General features: G+C 36.3%; 1 protein-coding gene across 4 annotated transcripts in view; it reads left to right on the top strand.

Annotated features, from left to right (window-relative positions):
• EPS8 (epidermal growth factor receptor pathway substrate 8) overlaps nucleotides 1–26093 on the top strand; it is a 171283-nt gene extending 145190 nt beyond the window's left edge. For 2 of the 4 annotated variants that reach the window (XM_010368476.2, XM_010368475.2), the window contains 6 exons: nucleotides 4474–4582; nucleotides 5445–5588; nucleotides 14592–14814; nucleotides 21872–22052; nucleotides 22994–23123; nucleotides 24826–26093. In XM_010368476.2, the coding sequence (XP_010366778.2) occupies nucleotides 4474–4582; nucleotides 5445–5588; nucleotides 14592–14814; nucleotides 21872–22052; nucleotides 22994–23123; nucleotides 24826–24939 (901 nt within the window). In that variant the 3' untranslated portion in view covers nucleotides 24940–26093. The remainder of the gene's footprint in view (nucleotides 1–4473; nucleotides 4583–5444; nucleotides 5589–14591; nucleotides 14815–21871; nucleotides 22053–22993; nucleotides 23124–24825) is intronic. The other 2 variants (XM_010368477.2, XM_030939545.1) reach the window with 2 other exon arrangements.
• Nucleotides 26094–26879: the final 786 nt, after the last annotated feature.

The raw sequence follows: 26879 nt of genomic DNA, 5'->3' as shown, positions 1-26879 counted from the left end.
TTTAATATAGGCAGAGATGGAGAATTGGGATGAGAAGAAATAAAGGAACTGGAATAAGTTCTCTTTTTTTATTTCCAGTCTTGTTTTTAATAAGTGAGGTCTACATAGAGCCAAGCCATGTAGAAAAGAGAAAAGGAGGTAAAATCTTGATAGCATGGGTATAGGAGGAGGGTCATTCAGTGAACAGGGGGTAGAGAACTCAGCCTAGTATTTTCCTGCTTCAAAGCCTCTCTTACCACAAGAGTTATATGCCCTTTATTTCTTTTCTGTACACTCTTTTCTTAATATAATCTGAAGAAAGTGGGATTCAAAATTTTTGTTCTTCGTCAGGGATGGTGACAGGTAATGCTTAAGTAATTGCTGTAGAAATTACACAGGTATAACTCCAAGGGCACCAGTGACATTAAGTTGAGTACAAAGAAAAGTCAGCAATGAATAATATATATTTTAAATGCCAACATGTGAGAATGTTTTAATTACATAATTAATTTTTAGTAGATACAGTTGGAAATCAGTTTTGAAGCTTGAACATTATTTCATTGAAATCCTTAACTAACTTAGTACTCGTCTTAATATTTTCTTTTTTCTTTCTTTCTGTCTTAGATGTCAATATTATAGAAATCATTTCAGATTAATAGGTTTCTTTCAGTTTTATCACTTCAGTAATTTGGATGGTTTTCCACAGCTAAGTGACTAGAAAACAACTTGAGTGCATATGTAGAGTACATATTGACATTAGAAAACTTTTATCAGGTTCCATTTTAAGACCACATCTAGCATACTGTGGTCACTCACTAAGTGTAGATTTATTTGATTGATGGATTGGATGAATAAGTGCATGAGAGTGTATCCAGTATTTCAGAGTCACTACTTCCCTGTCCTTCACCTGCATATCTATAAGGGATAATATTACTGATGGAATAAACTCTGCCATTTATTTTGGGCACCTTACCACAGAGTCTTTTAAAAGCTTACCTTGATTTTTATGATCTTTATCAAGTATCAGGGAAATGTAACTTTGGTTTATTGATTTAGTTATATCTTTGTACCCCTTCTACTTCCAAAATAGATTCAGTTACCTCACTTAAATTATATGTAGTTAAAGTAGTAGTATTATTGAAAATCAAATAATGAAATAAAATATAAAATTAAGAAGTTAAGAGGGAAGATGAGAATTTTTATAAAGTATAAAAGTTGACACTATTGTTGAATTTCAGATTTGTCTTTCAGATTTCTGGCTGTCAGAACAAAAAGAGAAACATAATCATTTGCTAACATTAGGAAAAGGAATGAGTATCAGTTCATTGGAATAAAAAATGCTTTTCTTACTCCTAAATTCTCAATAATATTTGTCTCATGAAACTTAATGTAAGATGGGATAGGTGATGTCAGGGACATTTGTTTTTAACAATTTTTTTTCCTCACCACAGAGAAGGCTGTCGTGAATTTTATAAGGTTTCTTTTAGTAACCTTTGATAAATAGAAATTTAAATAAAATATAGTGAAGGAAATTCCATGAAGGGATAATAGACTAGAGTGGTCAGAATTTCACCATAGAAAGAATTTTTTTGAATACCTTGAATGGTGGGTAGATTTTTTATCTCAGTTATTCTTATGGATTCTGCTTCACTGGACTTAATAGGAGCTAGGATAGTTGATAAATACATGAATCATTGATGTTCTATGTTGCTAAGAAAATTTGTCATCATTTTGAAAAACTCTCTGAAAATTGTGGTCTGATGTAAAATATACAGAGGTTTGGAATTTGTTGTTATAAATAATTATTGACCTTAAACTCTATTACCTAGCAGGAATGCGGTAGATACTGTTAGAAGAAAAACTTCAGACAAATTAAATTTAACAGTGTAATTGAGAAAAGGGGGGAAAAATGGCTCATGAATTGGGGAGCCCCCATAATCGCAGCAGATTCAGAGAGACTCCAGGGATGCATCATGGTCAGAGCAAATGTATAGACAAAAAAAGGAAAGTGACGTACAGAAAACGGACGTGAGGTATAGAAACAGCTGGACTGGTTGCAGTATGGCATTTGCAGACAATTTGAACAGTCAGTGGCCTATGAGTGCTTGAAGTATGGCTGCTGGGATTGGCTGAGACTCAGCTATTGTTACAGAAGCATACTCCTAAATTGGGTTTTCAATGTGTCTACCTACTAAATTAGGTTATGATTTGTCCACAGGACTCAAGTATGGAAGTACAGAGGGTTTCTCAGCACATATTTAGCTTAACAATGTCATATGAAGTATATTCACTGTTCTGTGAAATTACTATGCCATTAGGTAGACCGTTTGTTGAATTTAGAGCCCATACCTTTGAGTTTTATAGCTTATTGCTGTCAGATGCAATTAATATTTTAGAGAAATTCTCAAATTACTACTGTCTATATGTCTGCTCTCTATCAAGTGGCATATCTATTATTCCAAATCAGAAACTGAGCCCATACATTTTGTTACATTCCATAGCTCTTAAGAAACTTTGGTACCTCTTTTTTTTTTTTTTTTTTTTTTTTTTTTTTTTTTTTTTTTTTTTCGAGACAGAGTTTTGCTCTTGTCGCCCAGGCTGGAGTGCAATGGCACAATCTCGGCCTACTGCAACCTCCGCCTCCTGGTTTCAAGCGATTCTCCCACCTCAGCCTCCTCAGTAGCTGGGGTTACAGGCATGTGCTACCATGCCCAGCTAATTTTGTATTTTTAGTAGGGATGGGGTTTCACCATATTGGACAGGCTGGTCTCAAACTCCTGACCTCAGGTGATCCGCCCTCCTCGGCCTCCCAAATGCTGGGATTAGGGGCACGAGCCACCGCGCCTGGCCAAGAAAGTTTGGTACCTCTGAAAAATTACAAATTGTGATTATCTGTTTGATGACTATGGTCAGTGTCATATCTATGCCTAACCTATAGAGGGCAAGAAACTGTGAGCCATAAAGATTTGTAAAGTCTAAAGCACTTCAGGTAAACACTTCTGAGACCTGCAAGATAAAAAAAACTTTGTTATAGACCCTTAACTCTCCATTATTAATAGTGATTATTTTGCAGATCACAGGAGAAAGGAAAATAGGGGAAGAGAGGAAGATAAAACACTGAAATTACTGTTTTCCTAATGTTTGGGGTAATTGAATCTCTTTTATCCCCCAAATGAAATCTGAGTAGATTCAATGTGAATATATAAAGTAAATAAAAGCAGAGCTATTCTAGTAGGGATAGGGATGGGAAATCCATGGAACACAGTTTTAAAATTATTATTATTGATAACATATAATAATTACTTCGCCATAATTTCACCTTTTCCACCAATCTTCTTTTTAATGTACTAAAAATAGCCAATAAGCTGTTCGTACATGCTTGTCTATAAGGTGTTCTATACTGGTCTTCTTTTTTCTTTGTCCCTATCTCCCTCCTCCAATGGAGTTACTACCTAAGAGGTAACAAAAACCTATGATGACAGGATACATTATGTCTACAACTGTTCTGCAGGCCCTGGTATAACTCAGCATTCCAGAGAACTTGGTAGACAGCAAAAAGAATGGCAACTTGACAGGGGTAGGATGACCTAACATCTTTAGTCTCTACCTGCTATTTCCCTTGTAGAGATGTGTAAATAAATGTGGGAATGTAAATGGAGGAGAAGACTAGGGAGTAAAATTAATAAAGGGTTAAAGTAATTTTATTATTGAAATAGATGAAAAAAATACAAATATTTAATGCATCAAGTATATTGCGTTACATATAAAAGTAATCTTTAGTTAAATCATTAAGTCTATTAGTACTCATTTAATGATTAGAAGAGGTATTTGGTTTTTGAAGGAAGTTTTATTTTTAAAAAATAGGGCCCATACACTTTTTGAAAGTTTATGGTGAATTAAATTATTTATTTACTTATTTATTTGAAAGTGTTACTAGTCTCATACTTAATGCATCTCTATCTTTTTTGCAATTTAGATAACTGGGCAAAGTGGTTCTAAAAACTGATGCCTAGTTATAAATTTTAAATTTACATATTTGGTTACTGAATTGCAGACATTGCCTGAATTAGTGAAATCAACATATAACTAAAATTACCACCATGGAAATTATTTTCAATCTCCTTTAATTTTATGAAAAATACTGACATTTATCTTTATCTAGTTCTTTTATGGTAGAGATGGTAATTAACAAAATATCCAGTATATGTATTTAGTAGACAAAGAATTTATAGACTTGGATTCTTGATTTTTCTAAGTACCACCTAGCCTTGTGATTTTGCATTATTTGTTTTTTTCCATGGCCGTAGTTTGTTCATTTTAATAGTAAGAACTTTAAAGTAACTTGTATTTATCATAATGTAAAATATAATAAAATGAAACTGCTGTAACTTTTCAGAAAGTTTTCTGGTAGGATCTGGCTTGTCTTAATGTTTTCTGTTTTTATCCTTTAGGAAGAGCTAGCAGAATAATAATCTTTTTTCTTTCTTTTTATAGAAATTATGAACCACTGAAAACACAACCCAAGAAATATGCCAAATCCAAGTATGACTTTGTAGCAAGGAACAACAGTGAGCTCTCAGTTCTAAAGGATGATATTTTAGAGGTAATACAATTTTTTCTTTTTTATACTCTTAATAATGTAGTTCTATTGTATTACTCTTTTGGTATATAACTCAACTTTCCTTCAAAAGTGTTACATTACTAAAGACATGGTATTTGAGAAATACCTACATCTATTTAGAAGAGGTATATAGATACTCCTTCTAAGGGGATAGGTTTAGAATACTCCTTTATTTGTTTTTTGTGGGGAGGGGAGGGAATGGGCTTTTTAACTTCCTTTGCTGTCTTCCTTGCCCTCTTTCTTCTGATATTTCTTCATTTTGGAGCCAAGGCTAGTTATCAATTCAGATGTGGATGCACATAATAATTCAATAAGAGACATTTTCTTTTTTTATCCTATATCCTTGCACAGATATACTCAGCAGTCATTGAGCTAATGAAGTTAGGGATAATCCACCACAACACCAACTTCTCTTTGTTAGGTTCTAATTGAGAGTTCATCTTCTTGAATATATAAGGTGAATTATCACAATAAATTTTATAAGAAAAAAAGTAATTTTTATATACTTTTTCTTTCTATCACCAAAATGGAGACAATGGGTTTTTCCAAAAGTCATTTTAGTCCTTAAGTCCTTTAAGTACTTTAGTCCTTAAGTACTTCAAATAATGCAGACCGTTCTTTGGAGGTAAAATGGACCGTGGGTAGATTCACCATAATGATACCTTACCTACTGTATACTCATAAATGTCTTAGTGTAATTCCTGAGAATCATTCAATCAACACTACGTTGATGGTGAGTTAATTATCAGAAGTAGAAAAATTTTCTTTGTTGAAGTCTAGAGAACTTCCTTCGTAAAATGGCTTTTATATGGAAATTATACCTTTATTTTCTTGCACGTGACAGATACTTGATGATCGGAAGCAATGGTGGAAAGTTCGAAATGCAAGTGGAGACTCTGGATTTGTGCCAAATAACATTTTGGATATTGTGAGACCTCCAGAATCTGGATTGGGGCGTGCTGATCCACCTTATACTCATACTATACAGGTGAGCATGATTTCTTAGTAAAATGTAGTATGTACACATTTACAAAGCTATCACTCTTAAAGAGGATTTAAACACCTTTGTGTATTGATCATTTTGAGATGTAGTTGGTTATATATTTTTTCTAGAGTAATTGGTTGGGGAGTGGCAATGGTGAGAGACACAGGGAAAATTACACATATGTTTTCTGATTTACTTCTAGAAATTGTTCAAAATGTTTAGCAGTAGGTGCTTGATTCTCTGAAAGCTTTTTCCCCCATCTATAGTATTTCTGACATTTGAAGAAATGGTATTTCTGTCTTTTTACCTACAGCTCTCCTATCCACTAGTGGCTTCCTCTTGATAGAGGATGCCACTGAGATCATGGCTTGGTATCCAGCAGTTCATCTTTAGCCCTTGCCTTCAGTCTCTTAAATGATCTGCCACTGACCAGCCTTGAACTTGCACTCATCTCACCTTACACCAGTACATGAGTACTTGTTCAGCTGGATTACAATATTTTTACTCTCTTGATTTTAAGATTAAAATGTAATTATGATATAGATTAGATAGGTCAGATTCTCTCTTCCTGATCATCGAAGGCCTATGAAGGTCCATTCTTAGGGCCCATGCCACATTTTCAGGATTTCAGTGACCCTGGTCAGCTCATTCACCCTAACATCTGAATTAACTTGCTTTTAAATTCAGGAATTTTAGACCTGTGACAGGCTCTCTAGAGTCAGGTCTGTAAACAAAGAATGGATGGACTCTCTCAGGTACAGCCTATAAACCTAGGGTGGCTTCTCATTCCCCGAGAAAGAATTCTTTTAATTTTCGAAGTCTTGCGAAAAAGATCACACCTGACCTCATAATAATGTCATGAATTTGAGTAGAAGCTGCATAGAATATGCAGTGAAATCAGTAATTTTTATACCAGATCTAGGCTTAAAAAAATACAGATTATCCAAAGCTGCAATTGTGGTCATACTTCTGCTGCCATGACAATTTACTTCAGTACGTATGGCTCCTCATGACAATTTACTTCAGTACTTATGGCTCCTCATGACATTCATTCCTGGGGTTGGTCCTGTGCTTATCCAGAGGGACTTGGCCTTACTAGAATCCATGAACCAAGCAAACATTCAAAATAAAGAATTTGTGTATAATTTCTCTATCTCGGTAACTTAAAGTGATGGCAATGGAAATTATTTGCTGTTTTATGTTTTGGCTGGCCTGATGTGCGTATATATTATGTATTACTTATTGTATGTTCATCATTTGTCATTAGCTGTTGATGCCAAAGAAGGAATTTGAGTTATTCAAGGTATGGTCTCCTCCATTTCCCATGGGTTTTTGAAGTGAATTTTCTTAGTTTTTATACCTTTTTCTTTTCTTAGTTCCTACTTTTCTGAGTTTAATATCTGTTTACCTAATATAATATAGGCTTCTGTCTGGTTCATGAATACCAGTTCTTCATTTTCTTTCCTATAGAGGTAGTATATGCTTGAAACCTATACTTAAAATAATGGTAGAGTACATACCTTGGGCTGTATCAACTAATTTTAATATGCAGTTCATGGTAAGCTCTGAGAAGCACTATTCATAAAGGATATCCCTGATCCCCATATGTGAGCAGAAGGCAAAAGTTTATATTTTAAGTGTTGAAAGCAATTATCCAAATTTGTTTTTGTGTGCGTGATTGCTGGAAATAAGCAAACTTTGATAAAATAAAATACTTAAACATGCAATAGTATAAATTCTATAATAGAAATTTTCTCCTACCTGAGAATTCCTAAGGAGTTTAATGTCTGTTACCTTTTGCTGTTTACTGTTCAGTCTTGTCTTTTTCTTTAGTTCTGATTCTTGGCTTGAGCCATAAGTTGACTTTTCCGTTTAAAAGTTTGCTTCTGTCTAAAACTGAACCAAAACTATTAATATATATCATAGGCAGGGAAAGTATTTTCAGGGAATGTCAAACCTATTCCTCCTTTCTTAAACAGAACCTCATCTTTTATTTTTGTCAACTTTGGCACAACCAAGGCATTTTTTAAAGAGTTCACAAGTTTCAGGAGTTTATTTTGCTACTTTATGTAAATAGAAACTTGTGGTTCTTATAGGGATTGCCTATTTGGCTATTTCGTTTTAAACTTTTCAACACTATGCTACTTTATTCTTAAAAATTCTGATTGCAACTACAAACGAAATGGTGTATGTAGAAATGTGTACAGAGGCTTTCTGTGTATATACAGAAGCGTATGCTGTTCAGGTTGAGGGCCTTACTTTTAAAATGTATTAAAAACAATCTGCTTTTTAACACGTCCTGAAAATTTTGGGCTGAGCTCAACAAAACCACTAAGACCTTGTAAAATTTTAATAAGCAAGCTTCACAGTCTGCTTTGCTGTCTGCTACCTGGCATCAGTCCTACTCTAAAAGGATTCCTATTCTCAAAACATTTATAATATAGTCTTTAAAAAAAAAAAGAATAGAGGAAAATGGAAAAGAAAACATCTTTGGAAATATGTGCCAGTCATTTTTATATCTCTACAACAGTGTCACCGGATACCCATATCTAAAATATCTAAGGAAAAATCCTGTAACTTATTTCAGAATGATAATTAAGATACCACAATATTTATATAGATTCCACTGATCCTAATACCCTAGCCTTATAAAACTCAACTGGATTACAATTTTATGTCTTACTCATCTTTTTATTCACTCATTCCACAAATACGTATTGAGCACTGGCATCTTACACGCTTGGTAAAAAGAACAATAGAAAGCCTAGCACCAAGCAGATCCTTCCCGAAAGCCTGCTTGAGTCCACAGGTCATCTGCCAATGCTTTGCTCCTTCCTGCATGCTTGCTGTATCGAGAGCAGTGTGACCCTCTCTCTCCTCCTCAGATAGAGCCCACACACTTGTTTTCCCTTCCATCTGTCTCTCATCTAATGATATCAAAACTTTGAAGAAATACAAAGAAACTTCTTTTAACAAAAATATTTTAGATTCCTGCACCATGCTGCCAAAAGGCAAGCAATGATTCATTACTTAAGTTGGCTTCACATTCACAGAGAACAACATTCACAGATATTCCACTCTAGAGAAGATATGCCAGTGGCCAGTGCTCACGCTGTGCCAGGCATTGTTTAAGCACTTGGCAAATCCAAATTCGTTTAATTCCCATAACAACCTTGTGAAGGAGGCACATTTTTTCATGGGAAACTAAGGTGTAGAAATAACTTGCCCAGATTTATACAGCTGTATGAAGCCAGGATTGGGCCCCAGTGCTCCGGATCCAGAGCCTGTGCTGTGTTGCATTGTGCTGTTCTAGAGAGCAGTGATTACAAAAGGTTATTTCGGGTGGGCACAATGGCTCACGCCTGTAATCCCAAAACTTTGGGAGGCCAAGGCAGGCAAATCATTTGAGGTCAGGAGTTTGAGACCAGCCTGGCCAACATAGCAAAACCCTGTCTCTACCAAAAGTACAAAAATTACCCAGGCATGATGGCACACACCTGTAATCCCAGCTACTCAGCAGACTGAGGCAGGAGAATCGCTTGAACCCAGGAAGCAGAGGTTGCAGTGAGCCGAGATTGTGCCACTGCACTCCAGCCTGGCAACAGAGCAAGACTCCATCTCAAAACAAGAAAAAGAAGAAGAAGGAAAAAAAAAGGTTATCATCTCTTTTTGTATAAACCCATAGTTTTTCTCTGTATTAATGTTTGAAGTGGTATTTTCTCAGAATAGCTTTACTTTGCATTATACTGTGGTAAAAGTTGATCTGATCAGTCACAATCCTTGGAATTTGATTTTTGCCTTATGTATCCATTCCCTGGATTCCATAGTATCTTTCATTATTTTATAATTTAGGAAAATAACCCACATTATATGATTTACTTAGAATAGGACATTTTGTAAGTGGTGGAAGTAAGGGAATTAGATGTAAACTATTTCCATGCAACATCTGTGAGTCACCAAATGTTTAAAAAATGGACACAGTCGTGACTCTTATTCTTATGCCCTTACATTTCCTATAAAGAAATTGATATAAATAATGGCAGTTTCTGGGTGAAGGGCACAAGTGCAGCTCTTGCCTATTGTTCACACACTTTTTATCAGAGATTCTGTTCTGATAACAGCGATGCTCATACCAGGCACCACCAGTGAATAGGTGTTGAATTGCCACCTGGTGTCCCTGAGAGTCCAGGCTATTTAATATCCTCACATTTGAAGTGGTTTTTAACAGCTCTGTAAAGACAACCATTCCCACCTAATGTATTTCCCCCATGGCTTCAGCAAAGTTTTAAACATAAAAGGGAGAGTAATAAAAATATACAAAAGATACTGACATAAAAGATGGAATAAACCACAGAGAAAGGAAGTCAATGCTGAGGAGAGATTATGGAGAGATAACACGTCTTTTGATAAAAATGTTGTTGTAGAGCATTCCAAGGCTTTATAGTATTTTAGCCGGGCAATAGATGGACATCCAGGGTGCTTTCTCCCCACCTGGAAGCTACTTGCCACATAAAGTTTCCTGATCTTTATTTTGACTTGATTCTCAGACCTCTAGCCCTGTGGCTGCTCATCTACTAGAATTACGCTTGTGCCCATTTAAATTTGCAAGCTATATGCCAAGAGCAGAAATCACCTCCTCCCCTGATGTTATTTATTATATATCCAGTGGACTGACTAAAGAAGTCTTTCATTTATTCTTAATTATTATCTGTGCATGTATTATTATTATAGGTATTCTTACTCTACCAAGATTCAAATAATTATGAATGTCCAGTCTCTGTGATCATGCGAATTCAACAAAACATTTCCCATATTCTCTATTGTCTAACAAGAGATATTGTAATATGATACCATGAGAAAAGCCCCAATCTAGGTATTGGTAGATGAGGGTCCTAGTCCTTAAAGAGAGTATTTTATATTTCTGTGTTCCAATTCGCTTGGTCATAAAATAGAAGGAGTCAGTTATGTGGTCTCTACAATCCAGTTTAGGTATAAAATCTTCTCATTCATTATAGCCCTAAATTAAAAGTGGAAATATTTTCTACAGGTGATTACTAAACCACTAACACTACTAATTTCAGCCTATGTTATTAGTGCTATTTTTTAAGCTCAGTCCAGACATTTAGATACTGCTGGACAGAGTGACCATTTTACCAAAGATGGCTTCATACTCTTCCAGCCAGGCCAAGCTCCTGATAATATTCAGTTCTTCAAAACTGTTTTTTAAAAATTAATCTCGGAAGACTCTGCTCATTAATTATAGGCATGGTTTTTAGACAAAGATATTTACTTTTTATTCTGCCACATGTATTGACATTTTCCCAGAGACTTCTTAATGATAATTTGAATAATACCCACTCTAAATATATATATGTATTTTTATACATATATAAAGTATTGATAATTACTGTCTGACATGCACATGTACATAATTTTATTAAATATTCTGTGTTTGTTCAGGCTGCTCACAAAGTGTGAAACTAAAGCTCACTAAAATCACACCATAATGCATGCAGTATTACCTTTTGTAAAATCAGCTAATTAAACAAGAATTACTCTTACATTTAATGCATTCTAATTGTATTCTTTATGAGCAATAAGAATAAAATAAACCTATATCTTAGTATTTTACTTGAGCATACAAATACTTACTATTGAAGTACTTTACACTGTTTCTACTGTAGTAGAATCTATATGATTAGTTTCCCATGGCTAAATAGTGATGGGAATTAATTACAGATTTACAGGCTCCTTCACTGGTTGATTGTGGGCATGTAATTTTACTGTCAGACTAATTTACTCTTTCTGATATTTGATGTGAATTATAATTGATGTTATTGTAATTCCATTTCCTGTATTAATTTTCTCATTTGATGTGATTTGCTCCATTTTCCTAATAGCAATTACTTGGCGAGCTGTCGGAGGTAACCCACATTCGTTCCCTCATGGCACTTCTTTTTAATATAATTTTTTGGATTCAGTCTCTGGACTTAACACCCTCCAAATGTTCCAGCTGTGCTTAGTTTTCACTGCAGAGTTCCAAAGAAACCAAATTTAGAGGAAAAATGTGTAATTTAGAGTAGGTTAAATATTTAAGAACAGTTCAATTTTAATGGCTTTGTTGAGCTTACTTGCATAATTTCCCCTCTGAAGCAGCATCTTGTATGAATCAGGACCTTATCTCTCAATAGCATTCTTTAATTCTTTAGAATTTCTACTCAGCTGAAGTTGCTAAAGAAAAGTGACTCATTCCAACTTAATTATAAATAGGAAAGTAAATTTTCTATGGGGTCTATTAATTCTGCCTTCTTTCAGAGAAAGAAAGACAAAAAGATACATTTTACTTCTAACAGAACTTTGTATTTGTGGGATATCACAGGCAAGAGTAAGGAAGTGACAGTTGGGTGCAAAAGTAGGTCCACACCAGGCTGACCAACCCTCCCAGTTCCTAGTTGGGGAGTCTGAGGGGTTTGTGAAGATGTGGGACTTTCAGTGTTAATTACTGGGAAAGTCTCAGGCAAACCAAGAACAGTTGGTCAGAATTTCTTTTTTGAATTTGGAGCTTCAGTACCTTTGGTTCAGGAGAAAAATGTTCAGAGTGCCCTTCTGTTCTCCAAGACATTCCATAGACTGAGGTACATTGGAATCATTAATTCTGTGGCTTCAACAAAAAATAGCCAAGAGACAAACATAAGGAAAGGGAGAGCAGCAGTTGGGTGGTAGGTAAAGAGGAGTAGAGAAGCTAGGGAGGGACACAGAAAAGTGACATAAGGAGTCAGTGTTGATTCTTTTTCTTCCACATGAAGAATTTCAAACAGTTTCCGTGGAAGAGCTGTCTTGGTTGCCATTCAGAACCAGTTGTCACGATTCAAGGAAAGTACTTCCCCCCTTTTCATGTCAGAGGTTGGAAACATGGGGCAGGAGGAGATGACTAAGAGGAAAATATGCAAGTAAATATAATTTATGGCATACATTTTCATATGGGTTTCTTTAATCAAATATGTATTTTAAACCTATTATTTTGTTAGGTCATACTGATAAAGTTGCATTATGTAACAATGGCATGAATGAAATAAGGCACAGAACATTTGGTGAGTTTGTTTTCAGGCTTGATTGTGACAGTAACACAGTTTATTCACTTTCTCACAGTAGTATTTGATGACTAGCAAAAGCAAAAACTATGAATCATGTCATGGAAAGCAGGGCTCATGGCATTTTTGTTTGTTTAGGTTTTAAAAACAATAATTGAAACTATGATGCTTTTGAAACACTAATGTGAGAATTCATTAGCCCTTCATGAAATTATGTGCAGAGGACATTCTTGCCAAGGGAACATTGCGTATACATTAATCAGATGCCTTTTGTGTGTGCTAGGTATTACATTCTGGTGATGTTTGCTGTATTTTGACTGCTTTAAGTATTTTATTGGCCCAAATATAGGAAGATTGTTTTGTGGGGAATAATTATAACAATTCATTCTTTTATTCTAATACAGTATTGAATACATTAGAAATATTTCTAAGCCTTGAATGCTAAGGGGATTAGAAACTCAGTTTCCGTCCCACCTAACTCCCTTCTTTCACTCTGAGAATCTTACCCTCTACTCCTTCCTTCCCTCCTGTCCTGCCTCTCTCCTCCTTACCCTCCTTCTTCCCTCAGCATCTACCAGCATTATAAACACTCCTTTCAGATATACTTCCATCCTTTCCTAATACACTTCCCACTTCCTCGACCCCATCCCACTGGTCGGTGAGTGGCAGATTTGAAAGAAAGAGCTGAAAAGAATGAGGGCTCCTTCCCACATCGGTTTCCACAGGTGTTAGTCATTTGCCATGAAGGTGACTGATGAAGGTTGATGTGTTGTTTTTGAGTAATAGTTTAATGAAAAAGTGATGTGTCTGTGTGTGGTGTGTATTTTTGTTTTTGATCTCTGTGGAAATTGGGAGGACTCTCTTAAAATCAATATTACCTGATATTTGGGCCATTTTAGAATTTAAAACTAAATACTGTTCTAATCAAAGGACCAGATTACCAAAAGGTCTTTTTGCATGTAATATGCTAATCCTAAATTAGAATAATTAAAATTGTGCCAGTGCAGTATCTAAACTTTGCCTTAATTACAAATAATTGCCCTGTATCTTTGATTCTAAAAAGAAAATGTGCCTTTTGAGAATTTGGAGCCTCTCACAATGCGTTACCTATTAAAATTATTTTATTTAGATTTAAAGTGTTAACTATTGTGTGTGCTTTCATAAGGAATATTCACAAATGCTGTTTTATAGGTATGCCTAACAATCATGTTTTTAAAATTATTGAAAAGCATTTTGTCACACCTACCTTTTTTAATACAAACGGCCACAGGTCCCTTTCTAGTATTCCTTTGTGAGTTGCAATCATAAACATTTAAAAACCATACCATTATCCTCACAACCATCCACCTCACGACATTTCCATTTTAACGAGGGAAATTTCTAATTTTAATAAATTAGCATTAAGATGCTGGCAGAAAAAGTTATGCCTTGAACAAAATAATACCAATATTTTAAAATTATTTATTGGAAACAGAATTTAAAATCTTTGAATATAGCATACATTTAAAATGAGTAAGTGATGCTTTATGCTATTGACATTTAGACTTCCAGTGCAATTGCAAATTACTATTAGCATAAATTTAAAAATAATTATAAATCTTTCTACCTCCCCTGGTCTTGTGTGATTCCAAGCCCAAATTCAGTTTTCTTGACATTTATTATTATAATACTACTATTTGCTATTGACGTAGCCTTGTGACTCCTTAACTGACATTTTGACTTTGAACAAATTATGTAGAATGTTTAAGATACCATTTTTAATGGTCATTATACCATATAGGATTACAGATAAATTTGTAATGGGTTTGCAAGTAAGTTTAAAAATAGCTAACAATGTCCTATCGATGTATAATTTGTTTTCCTAGCCTAGGTTTATATTTTTTAAATTTTAAGTTGATTATTTGCCTTTTTATAGAAACAAAGGATGGAGTATGGCCCAAGACCAGCTGATACTCCCCCTGCTCCATCACCTCCTCCAACACCAGCTCCTGTTCCTGTCCCCCTTCCCCCTTCCACTCCAGCACCTGTTCCTGTGTCAAAGGTCCCAGCAAATGTAACACGTCAAAACAGCAGCTCCAGTGACAGTGGTGTCAATATCATGCGAGACAGCCAGAGACACAAACAACTTCCAGTGGACCGTAAGTTTCCCAGGGAGGCAAAAAATGTCTTCTGCAAATTAAAAGCACTACTAAGTAAAATATTGTTCACTGTTGATTCTACTTGTATTAAATATAAATAATAGTCCTTTATACTTGCATGGTACTTAATAGATTGCAAAGATTTTCACCTGGTTTCTCATCATCTACATGGTTCTGAGAAACAGGAAGGATTCTCTCCGCTCTCTAATGCATGACTTTCTACTCCTTTTCCAATCTATCATGATGGTTGAATGCAGACTCTGGAGCCAGACGTCCTGGAATTTGTGTAGTGAAACAGCACTTGCCAGCTGCCTGACCTTCAGTGGTTTAATTATCCTCTCAGCACTTCAGTATCTGAGAAGTGGAGAAAAATAATAGTATCTGCTTCATAGGATAAGTGTGAGGATTTAATGAGATAATGCATAGAAAACATCTAATTCAGTGCTTCTCAGCCAGGAGCGATTTTGTCCTCTTCTCTGTCCTTCTGAGGACATTTGATACAGCCTGAAGACATTTTTGGTTGTCAAAACTGGGGAGATGCTGCTGATGTCTAATGGGTAGAGACCAGGGAAGTTTAGCAACAACTTACAATGCACAGGATAGCCCCCAACAAACAGAGTTATCTGGCCGAAAATGTCGATGGTGCTGAGGTTGAAAACCCCTGACTGATTCTGACCTCTGTATGACACATAATACGCAGTCACTAACTACATGCTGTCATCGTCATCATCATCATCATAACCTTCCTACTTCTCTTCCTCTTGCTATTCACAGTAGCTGCACAATCACACCATGTTAATATAATCACCGGCCAATAGTAGTCACAGATTTACCCTCCAAATTCAAATTTCATGTGACTTACACTTCAGTGCCATATTTTCATAAATTTAAATTTGATGTTTCATATAAATGGTTTCTATGAAAACCATATTTAAATAAACTAAAAAGACACTATGACCAACTTTGGATTATCCTTATTTGTATTATTGGTCAATAGTGGTGTAGATATTTTGAAAACTGCAGGTAATTTTAAGATAAATTTTGTTTAACCTTGTAGTATATGGCACGTCAATTTAATCTCCAAATTTGGTGTTTTAAACGTATTACAAAGTTACTTTGCTTTATCTATACTTGATATGTAAAAACTCTTGGAAAACCAGAGCTATGAGGATATTTCATATTTCCTCAATATGACAAAAGTATATAAAGTGTGTGTGTGTGTGTGTGAGAGAGAGAGAGAAAGAGAGAGAGAGAGACAGACAGAGAGACAGAGAGACAGAGAGGCAGAGAGAGAGAGACGGATATCTATCTTTCCCTCAATGTGGGTCTCTTAGGGTTCTGCCTTCATTTTCCGCATAAACATACTTTTACTGTAGTTCATTCTATTTCCATTTCTTTCAGTACTGTTTATATCGTTGGGAAAAGAATGATTCCCAAATTAGTCATCATATTAAAACTCATCTCTGACATCCAGATACCAGTATGGAGCTATTAACTTTATAGCTGAGATTGGATGCTTTCTATTTATGTTGAAAACTAGATTACTGAATCTTTCACTCCTCCTGTTTTTCTCACCTCAGTAAGTCATTGCCACACATCTGTTCAGTTGTGGACATTCTTGATAAATTAAAAAATAAAAAAGACACTAAAACTATTACTATTTAACAATTCTAAAAATTCTGGTTAAATGCAATAAGCATAAGCCTACTTTTACTCATTGATTTTTCTCCCACGGTATGTCCAATTTAAATGACTGTCATATCTATCTTACCAGAAAACTAAAGGAAAAATGAAGTTTTGGAAAGTGATTAGCTCTTTCTGTATGGCAAAAACAACTGTGTGTGTGAGTGTGTATAATCATAATAAAATAGAATATCCTACTAAGTTTTTAAAATTACATGGAGTTTTTAAAAAGAGCTTTCTTTTTCAAAGACACTAAAGACATAGTTTTAAGATGAGAAATTTCTATAAATATTTTTATTGAGTTCCCTAAGGAGAAAACTTCCTCTTAGAAATAACTGTTCCCTTCTTTATTCTTCCCACAAGTTTATAGCATTTCCCTCTGTAGAGACGTCAGCATAGTCATCTTTGACATGGTGGGACTCTTTCTCCAGGCCTAGCTAGGATCAGAGTTCATCGGCATCCAGTCGCCATTTGGAGCAGTGTGTGGGTTAGGACAGTCTGTTCTTTGTTCGCTCTGAGAAACCAAGAATAACCTAGTGGGAAAGAGGCATAGTTTGCATACTTTTAAAGATAGAGAACTCTCCTGATAATTGTGACTCATCATTTTCAAGTCTGTTTTTCATAAGTCAAAGGGTGGCATTGGTGTATAAAATATAAACATCTCTCCCAAAATTAACACACATACTTGTTTCCTTAGAGCAATAAAAATCTTACAATATATTTGCAACTTATGTAAGTTCCTTTTTAAAATATCTCAGAAATACAGTTTGGCGTTAAATAAATATATTTATCTTTATGAAACAAATATTTCTTGATAACTTTATTGCAGAACTGTTGTTTTCTGAATGAATGTTGGGGCCTAATGTTCGTTTAGAACCAGACAGTACACATATTTCAGTGTGTGTTTATTGATAGCCAGATTTCTTTCAAAATACGCCTACTCATGCTACCCACATTCTCTGCTTACTGCCTAAACTTCTGGTAAAAATAAAATGGAAGGAACTAGGAAGTAAATACTCATAGAAATCCATCAAGTAGCAGGTATGAACAGGGGGAAAAAGCCAACATGCCTGTTTTTACAACGTAGCAAGTGGCAAGAGTGAAGCCCTTTTCTGGAAGTCTGTGTGCTGCCTATTCAAAATAGCTGCGAAGCCTTGTGTCATAGAAGCTATTCAGACTGTTTTATCGCAGGATCCCAAAAGGTTCTCCTTTTATCCCTTTTAAGATACCAACACTTTAGTTGCTTTGTATTTCTCCCATTTCCTTTGAAATGCTAGTCCTTTTATATGAGTTTAATCTTTTGTAATCAGAGTGTTATTTTAGAAAGGTGTAAAGTTATTCTGGTTTGTTGTGTGTTAGAACATTGGAAATGGAAACCAAAAGCCCAGGAACACGTTAGGTGGAGGGTTTTTTTTTGTGCTTCCTGGAAGAAAACTATGCTGCAGACTGGTGATGATCGATATACTGGCAAAGTCAGCAGATAAGAAACCAAATCTTTTAATGTGGTGATACATTTTATTTTTTATTCCTTTGAGATGCACTCATGTGCTGTTTGACAGTTTGATGTAGTGATTTTTTAAAAGGTAACTAATGAAATGCATGTAATGTATACTTAAATGTAGCAATCAATAGTATTCTCTCTCTCTCAGTCTCTCTAGCACCCCCTACTCCTCCCTCCCTCCCGTTTTCCCCTTTTTTGACTTCTCCTTCAAAAGATTTCCTAGATACTTGAAGCGTTAAAAAAATTAGACTGAAATAACACTATTCACACTTTCCCTTATTTCCCAGGGGCACCAAACACTTTCTAAAACCCTTTCCCTAGGGGAAAAAAATCATAGAACATTGGTCACAAAAAGCTCCATGAGTGATGAGGTTATTGTCACTTGCCAACTTAGATTGTTCTTATTTCTTGAAAGTGAAAACAAACAAGGTAATGTACCTATGTATAGATACACACATATTTTTAAATACACAGACACGTTATTCCCCTTCCCATACTTTTATGTCTTTCCTATTTTTGTCATGACAGTATGTTCATATACACACACATCTTTTCCATTAGCACAAATGACTAGGAAAAAGGAGTAGCTAGGGAAGTTAATCAAAGGTGATTTTAATGACTTTGGCTATAAAACAGCCCTGTGCTGAAAGTCAGAAGATCCAATTCTAGCTAAATTATTCTACTAATTGAAATGTGACTTTGACGGATCATTTCTCTGTTTTTGGCCTTCATTTTCTTATCTGATTATTTAAGGGGTTTGTACATGATGATTCTCAAAGTCTCAGTGAAAAAGTCAGCAGAATGCTTGTTTAGTCAACAAGTAGTTACTGAATTAAAGCACCGTTCCAGGTGTTAGGATATAGATGCAAACAAAAAAAAGGGAAGCGTCCATTTTCTCCTCAGGCTTATATTTTAATGAAAGGAGGTAGTTTAAAAAACGATTTAAGTTGGCTGGCGTGGTGACTCATGCCTGTAATCCCAGCACTTTGGGAGGCTGAGGCGGGCGGATCATGAGGTCAGCAGATTGAGATCATCCTGGCCAAAAGGATGAAACTCCATCTCTACTAAAAATACAAAAATCAGCTGGGCGTGGGCATGGTGGTACACACCTATAGTCCCAGCTACTCCAGGAGGCTGAGGCAGGAGAATTGCTTGAACCCAGGAGGTGGAGGTTGCAGTGAGCTAAGATCGCACCACTGCACTCCAGCCTGGCAACAGAGCAAGACTCCATTTCACAAAAACAAACAAACAAACAAAACAAAACAAAACAAAAAAAAACAATTAGGTTGATAGACAAAACTATCTATGAAGAAGATGGTAAGTGGTTTGGAGACTAAGAAAACTATGTGGATAGAGAGTGCTTTTGGGGAGGGGTTGCAATTTTATATACATCAGGGGGAAATATAAAGGTGGGGAGGAATAAGCCATGTGGAGACGCAGGGTAAAGCATTCCAGGCAGAGGAGACTGGAATAGCCTTTAAATTTGAAGAGTGCCAAGGGAGCCATTGGGAGCAAGAGTGAAGGGCTCCAGAAGAGTTGTGGAGTGGCTTTAGAGAGGTGGAGGTCTTCTAGGGCCTTTTACTGGGAGTAATTAGGATCACTTGGGAATGTTTTGAGCAGAGGAGCTGCAACATCTTACTTTTTTTTTTCTTTTTTGAGACGGAGTCTTGCTCTCTTGCCAGGCTGGACTACAGTGGCGCAATCTTGGCTCACTGAAACCTCCGCCTCCCGGGTTCAAGCGATTCTCCTGCCTCAGCCTCCCGAGTAGCTGGGGCTACAGGCACGCGCCACCATGCCCAGCTAATTTTTGTGTTTTTAGTAGGACAGAGTTTCACCATGTTTGCCAGGATGGTCTCAATTTCTTGACCTTGTGATCCGCCTGCCTCAGCCTCCCAAAGTGCTTGGATTACAGGCGTGAGCCACCTGGCCTGACTTTCATTTTAAAAGAATCACTTAGTTGTTATATTGAGAAGAGAATGAAGAGAAAGGGGTAGGGTGGTAGGGAGTAGAAGCAGAGAGATCTGTTAATAGGCTGGTGACTCAGACCAAGCTGACAACAGAAAGAATACAGTGAAATCATTGGATTTTGGATACATTATGAGGTCAGACTAATAGGATCTGCTAATGAATTGGATATAGCATAGGACAGAGAATCAAGTGCAGCTCCGTGATATTTTGCCAGACTGGAAAGAGAGAATTGTCATTAAGTGAGTTGAGAAGTCTAAAAAGCAAGTCTAAGAGTTTATAAAAGCAAGCTTCAGGAAGAAGATCAGGAAGTCTGGTTTGGGATGCTATATTGACATGCATTTGAGCTATTTAGCAGATATCCAAATGAATATATCAAGTAGACAACATATATGGACCTAAGTTCCGAGTAAGAGAACTGGAAAAATAATTTGATAACCATCATCTTTTAAATGGCCGTGGACCTAAGCACAGTGGTCATTGATGGAGGTAGTGCCGGCAGAGATGAGTCTCAGGATTGTCCCCTAGAGCACCTTAATATTACTTAGTTGGAGAGATGAGAATATTCAGAAGAGGATCCAGAGACGGGGAATCCAGAGACATGGGAGGAAAGTGAGGAGACTGTAGTATCCTGAAGGCCACAGGAAGAAAATATTTCAAGGAGGAATCTCCTGCTTCAAATGTGTGCTGACAGGTTAAATGAGATAGTAGCTGGGAAAGAATTGGCTGGAGTTTAGCAAAGTGTAGTAGAGAGATGGGGGGAAAAGCAAAATTGAATTTTGATGACATTAAGAGAAAATAGGAGAATGGGAATTGGAGTCCACTAGTACAGGCAACTTTTCATGGACTTTTGCCGTAAAAGGAGCAGAAAAATGGCCAGTAGCTGGGAAAGGACGTGGTAAAAAGGGCTTGTTTAAAGGTAACAGAATCATAAAATAATAGCATGTTTGCAGGCTGATGAACTGATTCAGTGAAGAAGGAAAATTAATAACAGGATAAATAAGGGAGAAATGACTATTTGAATAGGCAGAGAACTTGAGGCCTAGTGCATACATGGAGGGTTAGCCTTGGAAGCAGGGAAACATTTCCTATATAACATAATAGAAAGGCAAGCAAAGCATATGGGGAAAGTGCTGGTAAGGGAACTTACGGAGGTTTTCTTCTAACTCTTTTGTTCATAAATTAGGAAATGAGATCATCAGCTCAAGGTGAGGATTGGGCAATAGGGTTAGAGGTTTGTAGAGAGAAAGTAGAATATATTCAATACTTGTCTAAGACAGTGGGCAGTTACATGACCTTAGGCAGGATTTCTCAAGCCGGGCCCTCTTGGCCTTTGAGGCTGGGTTATTCTCTGCTGTAGGAGAGGCTGATATTATAGAATGTTTTGTGCATCCCAGGCTTCTACCCACTGCGTGACAGCAGCAGCCTTTCCCCTTTTTCTTCCTCAATTGTGACAACCAAAAGTGTCTCCAGATATTCCCAAATGTCCTCTGGGGCCAAAATTGTCCCTAGTTGAGAGCCACCAGTCTAAAGAAATGTAGTATGATTGTCAGGAAGCATTAACGCCAAGTTAAGGTTCATAATCATGAATTTAACATGAGATCATTCAGCATTGTTGTGTTATATTCAGCTGTGCAGGTGCAGGCACAGAATACGCAGAAAGTTAGATTTAACCAGGATTGGGGTTTTGCCAAAGGAGTACAATGAAGTGACTAGAGAAGAGCCAGGGAGTTATTTTAATAATTGATCATGGAATTTATACCAGGCGAGGATAAAAGTGAGGAAAGATGGTAGGAACACTAGATTGTAGGTCCTCCTGGGGTCAAAGGATTATAGAGATTGGCTTCTAGAGAGGGTGATGTAATATTAGGGATTTTCAAAAAGAGCCTACTCCCTGTTGGTGTCTAGGAAGGAAATCTCAGATGGAGGAAGTGCAGGATGAACTCATCCACAGACTGACCATTGGTCGGAGTGCCGCTCAGAAGAAATTCCATGTGCCCCGGCAGAACGTGAGAGTTATCAATATCACTTACGACTCCACACCAGAGGACGTGAAGACGTGGTTACAGTCAAAGGGATTCAACCCTGTGTAAGTCTCTCTCTGAATACCTTGCAATTCTGTGTGTACAACATGCATTGTTTTCAATTTGCTTACTTAGATGTCACAGATAACTCTTAAAAAACATAAGGGCACAGACTGCATACTTTGTGCCATACTCAAGAAATCACTATAGCTGTTCATAGCTGAGAAAGAACTAAAATAAGCATAGGTAATTATCATTTGATGCCACCCCATTCTCGAGTTGGTAGTATCTGTTCATTATTAGTTCTTTAAGCAAACTGTCAGCAGCTTTCAGGCCCGTAGCTTCTTTTCTCCATCAGATTACTCTGATGTAACCTAGGTAGGACCATGGTCTTAGCAGAACTTCCTAGACCACATAGGACATACAGCATAAGTTTTCCTCCTGCTGCAGGTTATAGTGTCTCTGGCAAATAAAAAATAGACAGTGTTACCTAGCATCAATTATAATCTTAATAGAACTTTTCCTTTAATAAACCCATAGTAAAGGTTCTATTTGTCTATATAAAAGTCTATAAACATTTCACATGTAGGCACATTGAACTCTTAGAATAATACATATTCAAGGAACCTTGACATATTATAAACTCACCTACCCAGCATGATTGAAAAATGAGGTACAATGGTTGGTCAGTTGCCAGGTTACTAGAAAGTGATCTATTCCTTCTATGAAACACCAAATCCCAAGGAATTGGTATTAAACAATGACCCTAAACCCAATTGGCTCCTTTTTGATACTTTGTAATTAATAATCTGTATAGCCTCGGGGTCATGATCATGAAAGAAGCTTGTCATTGCCCTGACTATAAAGACTGTGCTGGCATTTAATAAGGGTTCCAGGGTATGGAACACTTAGAAAAGAGAAGTTACTGGCAGGAACAGATACTTTTCTCCTTTGTTTGCAGGCAATATTTTTAATGCTCAGTTTCTTTTTCTTTTCTTTCTTTCAGGACTGTCAATAGTCTTGGAGTATTAAATGGTGCACAACTTTTCTCTCTCAATAAGGATGAACTGAGGACAGTCTGCCCTGAAGGGGCGAGAGTCTATAGCCAAATCACTGTACAAAAAGCTGCATTAGAGGTATGACTTGTCAACCTAAGGTGGTGTTTTTCTGCAAATTGAAAGCTCTGGGAATAACTGTTTATGTCCATATTGGCCAATTTCCCTTTCTTAGCAGAGCTGAATTAAATTTAACTCTGCTTTTGTAAATTTGTCACTGAGATCATCAATGACATTTTCCGGAAGGTTAATTTGTTGTAAATGCTCATATGACGTGAAGCTTGAGCACATACTTTTGGACACTTAACAAAAAGCATAATGTTCTCATTTTATATGTATTCTCTACTTCTATAGGAAATTTAATTTTGACGTAACAGTGGAAATTAGCTTCTGAGTAAGAGCCTTAAGAGGCCAGAACACTCGCCTAGTCTTAATATATATTTTTTGAGATTCTCATAGTGTATAGGTTATAAGATTGTAAAACCCTGGCTTTGTGTGTTAGGTCTAGTAATACATCTCAATAATCGGGAAAGATACATTAGGTAGAGATCACTGAAAATAGAGAGCCCTGAAAAGTATTTAGTCACAATGGTCTGTATGAAAGCAGGAGAGTCCATGTTTTCTAGATTGGTTTATACTAAGCTTCTAATATCCTATTTTAGACTTAAAATGTGCTATGTATGGGTAGTAGTTTCCAACTGTTACATCTCACAGTTCTTAATAGTTTCATGAAAATTATACTTGGACTCAAATGAAAGAATGTAGGCTTTGGCATGAAATTGATCCATGATCATCTCTAGCAGGTATATTCTATAAATTCAACAGTTAAATAATTCTCACTTCATGCATATCACCCCGTAGCCATTCTGAATCCAGAGAAATTATATTTCCCTTGGAGGTTTTCCCTACAACTTTAATCTTGAAGGCTCCATATTAAAGTTTGATTACTTTCCATATGTTGAATGTTAATAAGGATTATATATTTTTCTCAAGCAGTTTTACCACTATATTTAATTTTGTTGAGAGTGTATAATGACTTCTTCAAGGCATGTTAGAAAATTTCATATTCCTAAAATTTCTGAATTCCTTCATCCCACACCTGCCTATCATGATTGTCATTTGCTGTCACCACCCACTTCAGGATGGCCTCTTGCTTCTTGTTCTCTTCCTATTCTCCGGATGGGAACTGGGGCAGAGGCTGACCACCTGAGGTTCTTCATGTTCCTCAGCCACCTTCTACCACCTCACCCTTTCCTTGGATCTAGTTAATCTTTTAGATTATTCGCCTGTGTTGCCAGAGACTTCAGTTGATGGGAAAGGAAAGCCAGCATGATCGGAGGGTCAGAACTATATGGAGGGGAAACTGGGTGAATTCTGAGCCCACTCTGGCCTGAGTTAAAATCTTCTAAAGGCAGATCAGTATCTTGTTTGATCCCAAAAGAGTTCTTTGATAATTTACCATGTTATTATGCTTATTGTACACATATCCTCTTTTTCCTCTCAGCAAACCTAGAGTACTACACATACATTATTGATTATCTTTATCACGTTCTAGTGAAAGGCCTGGTGGGTGAATTGCCTTAACAGACTTTACAAAATGAAAAATTATTACTGTGATATATGAGTGAAGTGCGGAAGCTTCACTTAAAAAGGGGAGCTGTTAGCTTTCCTAAAGAGATACTCGAAGAAAACCACAGTAGACTTTTGTCCTGAGCCATTTCATGATATGACCTGCAGCCTGCACGATTCAGTAACCATCTTGTCTGAACTATTTATCTTTCAGGATAGCAGTGGCAGCTCCGAGTTACAAGAAATTATGAGAAGACGACAGGAAAAAATCAGTGCTGCTGCTAGTGATTCAGGAGTGGAATCTTTTGATGAAGGAAGCAGTCACTAATTTGTTTGTTTGTTTTTAAACTCCATTGTTTTTGGCATTATTCCAACATGCTTTGTTTTAAGAAGTCTTGAAGGGAATGTCAGATTCATTTTTCTGGGTATAATTTATCGCCCTAAAAAACCCATGCAAACCTGAGTGAGCACAGGATTTGCTTCTAGGCGCATTATTTTTATTAAAACTGAAAAAATTAAAACTGAATTTTTTGACCTTGGAAAATATTTTTCTTACTTTACCAAGGTGAAGTTTCCTTTATTAGATTAATTATTCAACCCCCATCCCGGGGTATAAGCAGGAATTGTTTTGATGGTGGTGGAGTTCTTCACTGCAACAAAGCAACAGTATTGTCCATGATTCAAAATCTAAGCAGTTTCGATTGTGCCTGTGAATATAGTGTCTGTCATTCAGGGCGTAGCTCACTGTAGGCTAGCCTCTGCTTACTTAGGTCTCTTCTCTGACATAATCAATGGAAGAATATTTAGATTTATTTAAAGTTCTTAATGCCAACAGTTTAAAACAATTAAAACATTTGAATGAACTGTAAAGTACAGCCATACCTTGGACATGCAAATATCAATCTATGGAGCATTCTCAAGACAGTTTGTCGTGGCTCTGTCAATTGCAATTCCTTGTGTAGCTTGTATTTTGATTTAGTTTATATTCTGCTTATTATGTATACTGTGTTCTTATATATGAGAAAGCACAAATGGGAAAGAGGTCATGTCTGCTCAAAATCTAGCAAAGGAAGTAGTCTGCATTGATGTGCATTACAGTATTTTGCTTAATGAAAGCCTCAGTTCTGAATGTTGATATAAGTAGTTAAAAGGAAATGGGGCCATTTTATGTGTTTATCTGTGTCAAGTCTTTCTGGTAATAAGAAGCACTTAATTTACACATATTTTAATCCTGTGAAAGAGTCCACATAGAGAAAAGAAAGATACCTAACCTTCAACAAATGTTATTTTTGGAAACACAATTTTTGTCATTAAATGTTATATTATTTCACATATATAAAACAGATGTTATGTAAGAATGTTGTATATTTTAACATAAATCATTTAGAGAAATTATCTAGATTCATTAATTTTCATAGTGCCTTTTTCACATGAGTCAGCTGGAAAGTCTGCAATAAACAGTATTTGCTGTCTGTTGATAAACGACTTCTGTCTCATTGGCAAAAAGGATCTGTGCTATATGGGCTGAGGATTTGAGTTGAATGTAATGGGAAAAAGTAGAGATCCACATTTCTTAAAAACTATATATTATTCTATTTCTGAGTGGGTAGAGAAACTCTAGAATACTTTTTTCGGTTATTTTTTTTCTTTTCACCTCTCGTTTCGTTATCTTTTCCTTCTACCATCTAGTCATATTTGGTAATGGTAATGGAGCTAATTTACACTGCACTTATGATTGCTAAATGCTTCCACATAAATGCTTTCCTGGATATTTACAACAACTCTATATGAGTTATTACAGATGAGGAGATTTAGCTTCCTAGAAGCTAATTTTCCCCAGAACCTGAAGGATGTGGGAGTTTCTCATCCTATATCTCTTGGTCTCTCTATAACACTGCCCCTTGGATAAAGTGGAACAAACATGAGCATGATAAAGACGAATTAGTTTAGATCTTTTACATTTCAGAAGGACTGATACATATGTATAGTTTAGCCTTTATGGAAAGGGATAAGATGAAAGAAAATAAGATTCCAAAGTTAAAATAACCTGTGTGTAAAATAGCATATGAAAAGAATTGGTGTAATTTACATCTTTATGCTATAAGATGCCAAAGGAATGTATCACAGAGGTAGTAATTGCAGAAAGTAGTCTCGTCAGCTAAGGGTATGGGAACAAAGAGAAGAGGTTCCTGGAATTTAGAATCTTGAGAGAGCAGCACTACAGAGTTTGGATCCAGACATCTGAGGGGTTTGGTCACTGGTATCTGA

This window comes from Rhinopithecus roxellana, chromosome 10, assembly GCF_007565055.1.
Source record: "Rhinopithecus roxellana isolate Shanxi Qingling chromosome 10, ASM756505v1, whole genome shotgun sequence".
Classification (NCBI taxonomy): Eukaryota; Metazoa; Chordata; class Mammalia; order Primates; family Cercopithecidae; genus Rhinopithecus; species Rhinopithecus roxellana.
Note: the sequence above shows the minus strand (reverse complement) of the source record. Positions and strands in the feature narration are given on the sequence as shown.